Raw genomic sequence first — 11,746 nt, forward strand, 5'->3', positions numbered from 1 at the left:
GGGGGGGGGTCACCACAGCATGAGGAACTGTATTAAAGGGTTGTGGCATTAGAAAGGTTGAGAACCACTGAACTAGAATGTTGTGTGTTCCCTCGGTACTATGCTGCACCCTGGCTGACTCATTCCTTCCTTGTGATCCTTTTGTGAGGAAATGTCCAATTGTCTACAGATGGGCTTTGGGTCTCCACTCCGATTCCCATCATTTGCATTGATACATTTGTATGTTCTGGGTCTTCTGATGCCTGAAATCTGATCGCATGGGCACCTCATGATCATACAGGCTGGTGTGCTTCTTCCATGTGGACTTTGTTGCTTCTGAGCTAGATGACTGCTTGTTTAACTTCAAGCCTTTAAGATACCAGATGGTATATCTGGGCACTATCAGCTTTCTTCACCACATTTGCTTATGCACCTGTTTTGTCTTCAGCGATCATCTCGGGAAGGTGAGCACCACAGAATGCCAGGTTAATAGAACAAAGAGTTCTTGGGTTAAGGAAGGGCTTGAGTAGAGGCCCAATGTCTGTCTGCTACCTTAATACTTAACATATAAATATATGTACATAGACCTATATCCCATTTGTTGTATATTAATATACTTATATATGTGCATGCGTATATTTAGACCTCTATAAATGTCTTTTGCCTCCTAGTTCTTTCCTCCATTTCCTTTTACTTTCTTCCTGTTGCACTATAATGTTTGGCCTTCATTCGGTCTCTGTAGTTCCTCTTGGCTACATTGCACTTGATCAAGCCCCACCAGGCGTTCTACACCCTCCTTGTCATCCATTTTAGATCTCTTTTAGTTCCCTTGTCCCTGAGTTTGTGCTGCTACACCCTCCCTTTCCCTGCCTCCTCCTCTCCCATGGTCCCGTTATTTTCTCCTCGGGATTGTTTATCTTGCCTATCTTATATAGATAGACATAGAAAAAAATAGGGGGGGGGGAGCCTATCAATAGTTCCAAACCTATCTGCTGACCCTTATGAATGTTTTTCAATCGGGCCTGATGAGTGCTACACAGGCATTTTATAGACAGCCCTTTTGATGTCACCTCCCCTGAGAGAGTTACCTGCTTCCGGTCTGTTCCCCCAACAGCATCTCCCTCCCAGTGACAACACTGGTTATGAACCAATAGGTTAAAACACTTGCCCCAAGTTTGGAGGCTCCCTTAGCACTTTTTATACCCGTATGTCCTGTAGCAAAAAAATGCAGGGCTTTCCTGGTGGCCTGACACCTCCTCTTTTCCGACCCCCACATTACAGAGTTGGTGGAGTGGAGGATCTAGCCAGTCCTTCACCTAAATTCCCACAGCCCACCTGCCTGGCTCTGAGCCTGCACCCTCACGTCAAAGGACAAATGTTTAATAAATAGGTGATTTTCAAAATCAGACCATCATTCTAGGCTAATAATATCCAGATTGATGCTGCTGCCTTTGGGTTAAAACGTAAAGACCACGGCCTTTGGTGCACTGCCCTTCAGACCGGCATCCTGTGTGGCTCTCCCACTTCCCCAAGTTTGCCTGACTTTAAGGCCTGTGACCAGAGGTCAGCGCTCTCACACCTTCCATACTCTCCAGGGACTCCTGTTAGAGATTACTGGGAGTAACGGGAAGTCCACCGACTTCAGGGTCGCTGTCTTACTGGGGATCACCATGAATTAGAATCAACTAGATGGCAATTAACAGCAACAAGAACACTTTTAACTTGGTACATAGATATTAACATTTTAAAAAATTAGAGCATGCTATTGGTAAAACACCATTAAAACCAAACCCACTGCCAAGAAGTCAATTCCCACACACATCAACTTTAGTCAGGGTTCCTTGGGCTGTAAACCTTTATGGGAGCTGTTAGCCTCATCTTTCTTCCTTGGCGCAGCTGGGGGGATTTGAACCAATAGTCTTGCAGTTAGCAGTCCCGTGCTTACCAACACCACCACCAAGACCCCTTTTGATGAAACAGAACTCTTTGAGTCCACTTGCAGTTGTAGCTATCCTATGGACAGAGTAGAACTACTGCTGGTTTTCTGAGGCTGGGAATCTTTACAGAACAGAAGGCCCATCTCCCTCTCATGGAACAGCTGGTGGGTTCGAACTAGTGACCTTGTGGTTGGTTACCAGTCCAACAAGTAACCCAGTACACCACATAGGCCAGGCTTCATGAACTCTTTTTAAGGTTAAAAAAAAAATGTTTTAGGACAGTGGTTCTCAACCTTCCTCATGCCGTAACCCTTTAATACAGTGCCTCTTGTTGTGGTGGCCCCCCAACCATAAAATTATTTTCATTGCTACTTCCTAACTGTAATTTTGCTACTGTTATGAATCAGGTGACCCCTGTGAAAGGGTCGTTTGACCCCCAAAGGGGCCACGACCCACAGGTTGAGAACCACTGTTTTAGGAGGATTTGCAGCACATTGATGGTGTGAGACAAATTAACACTGTAAATCAGAACTTTGCCAGGCAGGACCTCTAATTGGTCAAAGAAGTAAACAGAAATAGAGGAAAGACCTAAGTGGCAAAAGACATTTATAGAGGCATAAATCTAGGCATGTGCATATGTAAATACATTAATATATAATGATAGGGATATAAGTCTATGTACATATATTTAAATGTCAAGCATTAAGGTAGCAGAAGGGCATTGGGTCTTTACTCAAGTACTCCATCAATACAAGAACACTTTGTTCTAATAACCTGGCATTCTGTGATGTTCACCTTAATGATACCATTGCTGAAGTCAAAATGGGTGCATCAGCAAGTGTGGTGAAGTAAGCTGATGGTGCCTGGCTATTAAAAGATATAGTGTCTGGGCTTGAAGCTAACCAAGTGGCCGTCTAGCAAGGAAGCAACAAAGCTCACATGGAAGAAGCACACCAGCCTGTGTGATCATGAGGTGTCCATGAGATCAGATCTCAGGCATTTGATATATTTGATACAAATATATCAAAGCAAATGATGGGAGTTGGAGTGGAGACCCAAAGCCCATCTGTAGATAACTGGACATTTCCTCACAGAAGGGTCATAAGGAAAGAACAAGACAGCAGCGAGCAGCATAGCACCGATGGAATACACAACCTTCCTCTAGTTCTTTAATGCTTCCTCGCCCCACTATCATGACCCCAGTTCTTCTACCTAACAAATCCAGTTAGACCAGAGCATGTACACTGGTACAGACAAGAGCTCTCAACCCATGGAATCCAGGACAGATAAACCCCTCAGGAACAGCAATGGGAGTAGTGATGCCATGAGAGTACGGGAAAGGTGGGGGGAGGAAGGGGATGAACCAGGGAACTGACTACAGTGACTTATAATCTCCCTCCCACCCACAAGGGGAATGAACAACAATAACGTGGATGAAAGGAGACAGCCGGTGATGTAAAATAAGAAAATAATAATAATTTAATTGATCAGGGGTCCATGAGGGTGGGAGGGTGGGGAATGGAAGGGAAATAAAGAGGAGCTGGTACCAAGGGCTCAAACAGAAAGAAAATATTTTGAAAATGATGAAGGCAACATATGTACAAATGTGCTTGATACAATTGATGTATGAATTGTGATAAGAGCTGTAAGAGCCCCCAATAAAATGATTTATTTATAATTTAAACATCATTCAAAGTTTATATTATTTCCACAAAAATTCTCAAGCCACATTTTAAAATGTTTACCTAGTAGAGTGACTATTTACTAGGTAAGGCTTGTCCTCTAATCAATATGAGTGGTGTAATGTTTGCTTACAATGATTTGCGAGACCCAAGTCAGCAATATATAAAGAAAATTTTCCTCCAAGGAAGACATAGAAAATAAAAGACACCGTCTTGGTAAAGGTGCGTAGCCTGACATTACTGCTATATGGGACAGCAGATCACTTCCCATTCCTTTGTGGCCGAGTACCTGGAATGTGACTATCGGGATGTACATACTTTGTGGCCGTGTACCTGGAATGTGACTATCGGGATGTACATACTTTGTGGCCGTGTACCTGGTATGTGAATATTGGGATGTACATACTTTGGGGCTAGTCACAGTCTGCATATGGTACTGCACATGCTCACAGCTGTCATTGTCAATAATTAACCGGAAGGGCCTGACCTGCCTGGACTCTGCTGGTTGCTGTGACTGAGCTGCCCTGCTGACGCAGTGGACAACAGCCAAGCTGCTGGCTGAAAGGTAATTAAAGCCCATTGGCTGTCCTTGGTGGGAAAATGGGTTTAGTGTGTTTCTGTTACTATTTACAGCCTTGGAAACCCCAGGAGGTAGCTCTACTCTGTCAGATGGGGTCGCTAGAGAGTCTTAAGAGATGTCATGGACTCCAGGAATGCCTTTATTTGCTTTGGTTTGGGATCCTGTGGATAAGGAGCCCTGGTGACGCATGCCAATGACTTGGTAGAAAATCTCAGAAAGACTTAAAGAGCAATCTAACTCCATCCAAGAGTGCTGGGCCCACAGTGGGTTGAGTTCTTGATCACTTACCAAAAGGATGGACACTTGAACCCAGCCAGTGCTGGTGTGTGATGGTTTCACGTTGGACTGTGATCCACAAGGTCAGCAGTTGAAAACTACCAGCTTCTCCTCCAAAGAAAGACAGGGGTTTCTACTCCTTTAAAGAGTTCCAATCTTGGAAACCCACAGGGGTAATTCTGCCCTATGCGATAGGATCACCGTGAGTTACCATCAGCTTCTGGGTTTGTTTTCGTTGGTTTGTTTAATGGCTCCATGGACTGCCATAAAGATTACAGCAAACCACACCCCAGGGGCACTTTGACCTTGCCACATGGGGTGGCTGTGAATAAGCACCTGACAACTTGTCGTGTTATCAAGCGCTCTTTTTGGCACAGGGACAATTTTGGGTGAGGAAAGCAAATAAACTTCAATGATTCTAATTTGAAAAAAAAATTATCCAGAAGAGCTGATTCAAAAAGTGAAGGCATTGTTTCATGAAAATTTTTCCCTTTGTACTTGCACAAGATGGCAACAAACCAGGCAACATGCCCTGTTCTCCAGATGATTGCTATGGGCCGGCACCAGTTTTCCCACATCTAGCAATGACAGCAATAAGGGGAAATAAAAGTGTGTGTCTCAGCACGTTCAAGAGTTATTTTGTGATTTAAAGAACATCTGTCTAAATTTAAAAGAGCTCCATCAATATGTCTAAAAGTAAAATTCTGGTGACAAAAGATTGTCCTAAATTGATGTATCTATGAACTGTGATAAGAGTGGTATGAGTCCCTAATAAAACGATTGAAAAAAGACTGTCCTAGAGGAAAATGAGGTTTTCTGCTCCCAGAAAGTTAGTCTCAGAACCCACAGGAACAGAGCAGCTCGACTCCATGGCAGGGAGTGACAGCTTAACTGGCTGGTCTTCTTCCCTTGTCAGTTCCCTTGGAACTGGTGGCAACTTAAAGTGGATGAAGTACAGTGTGTTTCCTTTACAGTCACCCCAGAGTATTTGCTGGTATATTCTCTTGTTGCAGTATAAGGTGCTTTGTCATATTTGTAAATGCATCATTTTCCTTGTTTATCGACTCCTACAAAATCTCCTCTTACGGTCTGTGGGGCCGGCCCCAATCCTGACTACGTTATGTGGACACCTCCCCTTCCCTCCCCCCCCACCCCAAAAGAATTTACTTCAGAGGACAGCACTGAAGCTACAGCTCAGGGAGAGGGACATGTCTGATCAGAGCACACAGGAGCAAATGAAGGGGGAGGAAGAGAGAGTGGAGCACATCCCACCAAGTCCTGAGGACAATATTCCTGCTCAGAGCACACAATGCACCCACCATGAAACACGACGTCCCTCACTGACCCATAGTGCTATGGGGACAATACTGGAGACACAGTGCTGGAATTGTGCCCCATATGACTCCCACCATGCCTGGGTGAAATGCTAAGGGTGTACAACAGAGCAGCAAGGAGAGCAGAGCAAGGAAGTCCCCAGGGAATACCAAAAATAGACTTTGGAGCCAGGGCATGGCACCCCATCAGACTCGACTGGAAAACACTCCTAAAGGTCAACAAACAGACCTGGAACTATTTACAGGCTTTTCTTTTTTTGTTGTTGGTTTCTTTTTTGTTATTGTTTTCTTTTGTTGCTTATTTTTCTCTGTCTTGGTTTTGTGCTTATTATTGTCTCTGCATGTCTATCTAGACAAGATAAGTGGGATAAACAATCCAGAGGAGAAAACAATGGGACCTCCCTTTCCCTGTCTGTTCACCGTCCTGAATTTGTTAATTCTTTCACGCAGGTGCACAGTTTGTCAAACCTATGTGACATTATAGCCTCCATGGACACTGCAGAGGGTCGCCGTGCTACGGGCCCTTTGCTTTAGAGGGGCATTGTACCACAGGCACACACGCAGATACATATTCAAGAACGCAAAGTTGGCAGGATCTAGCTTTCAACACCTGCCTGGCACAACAGTACCCCAAAAGATTTGCTACTGTGATGAACCCCAGAGAAACACTTCTCTATGCCTCATGCCTCTTGCGGGTCCTTGAAACAAATAGCCATCCTCTATGAGCACTGTGGGCTGTGACACTGCTGATGTCCGATGTGGTCACATGGGGAGCGTGGGTTGGATCTGAGTGGCAGGTGGGTTTGAATAGGAGTGAAGAGAGAGTCATGACGCTGCCCACTCCTTCCTCTCCACAAGCGGGGATGCATCGATTTGTGTGTCAAAGCAAGTGGAAGTGGCTATTTTCTTGCTTCTCTTTGGGTTCTCACACATCCACAGAAGCTGAGCAGTGCATTACACAGCATGAAGCAATTCTTGTGACTGCTGTGAGGTGCCATCCTGTCGATTGGTGATCATCTGTGCCCGAGTAGAACCTCCTCACTGGGTTTTCCAGCCTGTGATCCTCGTAGGAGCGGATCACTAGATCTTTCTCCTGCAGAGCCAGTTTCCCATTGGCAGCCCATTACTTCATTGTTTGCTCTGGCAAGGATCCTTTCTTGTTACTCGTCCATGCCTTGCACATGTCTGAGGTATAATAGTTAGATGCAACATGTCTACGATACATTCTAACAGGCACAATGCATCTCCCCTACCCATCCTACAATGCCCACAAAGTGCCAAGGCTGACAAACTCTGCCTTAGCTCAAGTTGTCTGAACCATGAAAGAGATGCTCTCTCTGCTCTCTCACTCGGTTGATAATCTTCCTCTAGCTGGATATGTTAGGTAGGCCAGCATAGGACTGGGGGATGTCCTTTAACGGGTGCCCAGAGGGCCAAGCTAGGGAGACAAAGGAGTGACGCACTGCACATGCTCTGGTAGGCAGGGGTGGGCGTGAACTTGAATTGGCTCACCTAGCCAGGTGAATTCAATTCAGCCAATGGGGTCGATCAAGGGTCTTCCACCACGCCTCCCCGTGGAATCCCTAAAAAGGCAGGAGCCCAGAGAGGAAGAGAGAGAGAACTTAGGCGCAGAGAACTTTGGCACACTTTGCGGGACGCCGAGCCGCTTCCAGCTAGGCCGCAATGTCCGGGAGGAGCCCCTTGGGTGCCATGTAAACCTGAAACTTCTTCTAACCTTCATAAAACTCACTTCGATCACGAACCAGGCTTCAGCGTGAATTCTTTCTCGCGCGGAACCAAGGACCGAGGTATAAATCTAGCTCCAGAGAGATCTAACAGATTCATCTTTCAGAAATCTGATCACCTCATTCTTATGCTGAGAACCTTTTTATGTCTTCCCATAACTTTTTGCTGCTGTGGTGGTGATGGTGTTGATGTCATGCCTGGATGCTAACTCATATCCACCCTGTAGGACAGAGTAGAACTGCCTCACAGGGTTTCCAAGACTGTAATCATGGTAACTGTAATCATGGAAGTCAAGGGGAATATATTTTCTTTTCCACAGAGAGGCTAGTGAGTTCAAACCTCAGACCTTCCCGCTAGCAGGGAGGTGTTTCACCACTGCACCTTCAGGACTCGTAGGCGATCAGAATTCCTAACTTGACTTTTATCTGCCCTTTGGCTTCCTCTCCAGCCTCATCTCTCCTACTTTCTCCTCTCCTCCTTCTGCTCCAAGCACACTGCCCTTGCCAGTTTACCCCATCCGGTCTTGTGCCATAGTACGAGGACAAGAGCTGTCCCCTCAGTTCTCCTGCTTCCCAGCAACCATTCCACATCCTTTCACGCCCAGCAAGAACAGCACGTGAGCTCAGACACCACCCCAGACACTGCTCATTCGGCGAGGTAAGACCTGGACATAACCGCTCATTTGCACGCCCAGCTTGGGAGGAGAGTGTGAAGAATGAAGGCATTCTCTCTGTTTGGTTCGCAGTTTTGTTCTAAGTGACTCACACAATGCGTAGGAGATACTCAATAACTGTGTGAAAGAAATGAAGGAGGGAAGGTAGGAAGACCCCGAAGAGAGAAGGGGTAGGAAGAGCAGGACATGGAAGAGAATGAATGGGAAGAAGCCCGGACAAAGCTGCAGATTGTTGGATCGGTTCACATCCAGAAGCTGTCTGCCTCCTTGAGCAAGCAGAGGGGACGATTGAAAGTGTGATGTAATAATAACGGGCTTGATGTTCCATAATACTGTGCTCATCTACTGACTACAAAGTTGAGCTGGAACCCACCGGGCCTGCCTTTGGACCCGCCAACCCCTATGTGGGAGAAAGAAGTAGCAGTCTGCTTCCACACAGATAGAACCCCATTAGGGGCATTCAAACCCCATTAGGGGCAATTCTGTTCTGTCCTACAGGGTGTCCGTGAGGTCTGATGGTTTCCACCAAAAAGGGTTTGGGTTTTTGTAGATTTCAGATTGAAGCCCTACTCAGCTTTGTAGACTTGGGCAGGTTCCTCCTCTTAACCCCACTTTCCTTATCTGTAAAATGGGGCGTCACCACTCTTCTGCCAATTTGTCATAGTGTGGTGGCTTGTGTGTTGCCGTGATGCTGGGCGCTATGTCCTTGGCATTTCCGATTCCAGCAGGATCACTTGAGGTGAGGAGGTTTCAGTTTTGGTTCCAGACGGACAATAGATTGTGAAGAAGGGATGGGCTGTCCACTTCTGAGGGGTCTGTATTATCATTTGTGTTGTCGAATGCCATCGAGTTCGTTCTGACGCATAGAGATCTCACGCACAACAGAGCGAAACACTGCCCGTCCTGCCCAGCCTCACAATTGTTCCTATCACTGGGACCATTGTCGCAGCCACTGTATCAGCCCATCTCCTTGAGGGCCTTTCTCTTTTTTGCTGTCCTTCCACTTTACCAAGCATGATGTCCTCCAGGGACTGGTCTCTCCTGACAACATGTCCAAAGTATGTAAGACAAAGTCTCACCGTTTTTGCCTTTAAGGCACAAAGAAGAATTAGTCACTGAAAATCTTACGGATAGCAGCAGAATATTGTCAGATAACTGAAAACGCAACGAAGGGTAGTAGGACATCGTCAGAGATAGTGCCAGAAGATGACTCCCTCGGGTCAAAAGGCCCTTAAAATATTACTGAAAAACGAGCCTCCTTGTCAAAGTCGAGTTGACCATGAAGACACGGATGGAGTGAAGTCTTTGGGAGTAAAGCCTGCAAGACCTTCATTTGCTGGCGGGGCACAACTCAAAATGAGAAGAAACAGCCACCAATATCTATTAATAATTGGAATTCGGAATGTACAGAGTATAGCATCTAGGAAAATTAGTAGTCTTCAAAAATGAAATGAAACGTGTAAAGATTGGTAGCCTAGGTGTTAGTGAGTGGAACTGAACTGGTCTTGGCCATTTTGAAAGAGGGAGTCAGATGGTTTTTACTACGCCAGAAGATCGAGGGCAAAAGGAATGGCTTTGCTCTCCTCTTCATTTATCAAAGGGACATTTCAAGATACATCTCAAAGTACAATGCCGCCAGTGATCTGATCATCTCTATCCACATACAAGGAAACCCGGCCAATATAACTATTCTTCAAATGTCTGCACCAACCACTACAACGAGTGATGAAATAGAAGAGTTTTACCAATGTCTTCAGTCTGATGTTGATCAAACATGCAGACAAGGTACATTGACAGTTGTTGATGATTAGAATGTAAAAGTCAGAGACAAAGAGGAAGGAATAGTAGTTAAATGTGGTCCAAGTGATAGAAATGAAGCTAAAGATCACATGAGAGAATTTTGCAAGACCAACGACTTGTTCATAGCAAATATCTTTTTTTTCCAACCACACATACTGTGGCTGTCTATTCATAGACTTCTTCAGGAATCAAATCGACACCTGTGGGAAGCGATGACAGAGAAGCTCAGCATCAACAGCTAAAACCAGACCAGGGGCTAATTTTGGAACAGACCATCATTTGCTCGTATGCAAGTCTTAGCCCCAGGCTGGGCCACTGCAGCATCCAATCGCTTGCCATTGGTCGAGACAGGAAAGCCCTCTCACCAATCCGCTCGCCTAGAAAGGAAGCCAGCCGAAAGGGCGGAGCCAACGGGCGCAAGGGTTACGGTTTCCAGGATACGAGTGTCCACAGCGGAGGACGCGGTGGCCCCGCCGCCTGGAGCTGCGGAGCAACGGTTGCAGCCCGGAGCCGAGGTCTCGCCTTTGCCGCCCGCAGCCCCGCGAAGAGAAGCGCGGGTGATGGCGCAACCCCACGAGCGAGAAGAGACCCATTCCCACGGGGTCAGCTCAGCCCTGTCCGTGAGGTGTGGCATCCGTGGGCTCCCTCGGAAAGCCTTCTTCTGACCGTTACCCTAGCCGCTTCTCTGCCCCAGGCCTTGAACTGCCCGCGTCCTCTACTTCGACCTTGTCTGCAGCCCCTACTGACAGGCCTTCCCGCAGCATCTCCCCCTGTGATCTCGCCTCCCCGGTTCCCCCGTCCCGTTATTCCGAGACCCCGGTCCAAAGTGGTTCGCATTTTGTGCACTTGTCTGAGTCCTCGATCCCCACTCGCTGACCCAACCCTCCTCTTCACCCACCTGCATTTCCACGCTTTCCTCCTGCTCAGAATTCCCTTCAGTGATCCGCCCCTCTTCCCCCCCTCCATATTCCATCCCTGGCTTGTTGCCCTCAATAATTCCCCCATCGTTAGGACTGTCATTCCCTTCCTTCTCCCTCCCATCTGTTAGCTTGGGTTTCACTTGCTTTTAAAGCATAAAGCGCGGAAGAGGTATAAGATATTATTTCTTTCCTCCCACATTCCATCTTGAGTGTTGCCTCCATTCGATTCTAGCATCCTCCGCCAGTCCTGCTGTACTCTCCATTACGCCCACCAATCTCTCTCCCTTGCTTTCGCCACCACCTTGGGTCTTTAAACAGAAGTAGAATCTTGCTGCATCTCAGACACCCCACACGTCCTGTTACTTAAAACTAGGTTCCTTCTGTGTTCTACCCGCTCTCTTCTTTCATGTCTTCATTCACTTTTGGTTTTGCACATATTGGTCTTTTTTTTTACAACTAAGTATGACTGCACACTCTTCATTTTTGGGTGTTTTTTTTCACTCTTCAAAGATGCAATTTTCCTATTCCCAACCACCAAACACGCTGTCACACTAAGGGTGTCTCTTTTCCCCTCAATGTCTTTTTAAAATCAAAATAGAACTTGCATGGATCCTGTTTTCTATTAAGACCAGGCCCTTTTGTGTTTGACGGTTTTCATCTTTCCCTCAAGTATCCATGACCCCCCCCCTTGCAGAGGGGTCTCGGGGAGGAGATGAACCAGACAGAGTGTGATATAGCAACGATGAGAAATACAACTTTCCTCTAGTCCCTAAATGCTTCCCCCACTCCCCCAACTATCATGATCCGAATTCTATCTTG

General features: G+C 46.4%; 1 protein-coding gene across 1 annotated transcript in view; it reads left to right on the plus strand.

Annotated features, from left to right (window-relative positions):
• Positions 1 to 10,555: 10,555 nt before the first annotated feature.
• CFAP43 (cilia and flagella associated protein 43) overlaps positions 10,556 to 11,746 on the plus strand; it is a 106,358-nt gene continuing 105,167 nt past the window's right edge. Inside the window, exon 1 of the mRNA XM_004701290.2 lies at positions 10,556 to 10,632. Within this exon, the coding sequence (XP_004701347.1) occupies positions 10,568 to 10,632 (65 nt within the window). The 5' untranslated portion in view covers positions 10,556 to 10,567. The remainder of the gene's footprint in view (positions 10,633 to 11,746) is intronic.

The sequence above is a fragment of the Echinops telfairi genome, unplaced genomic scaffold (assembly GCF_000313985.2).
Source record: "Echinops telfairi isolate 266 unplaced genomic scaffold, ASM31398v2 ScPeMD7_70;HRSCAF=299, whole genome shotgun sequence".
In the NCBI taxonomy this organism is placed as follows: Eukaryota; Metazoa; Chordata; class Mammalia; order Afrosoricida; family Tenrecidae; genus Echinops; species Echinops telfairi.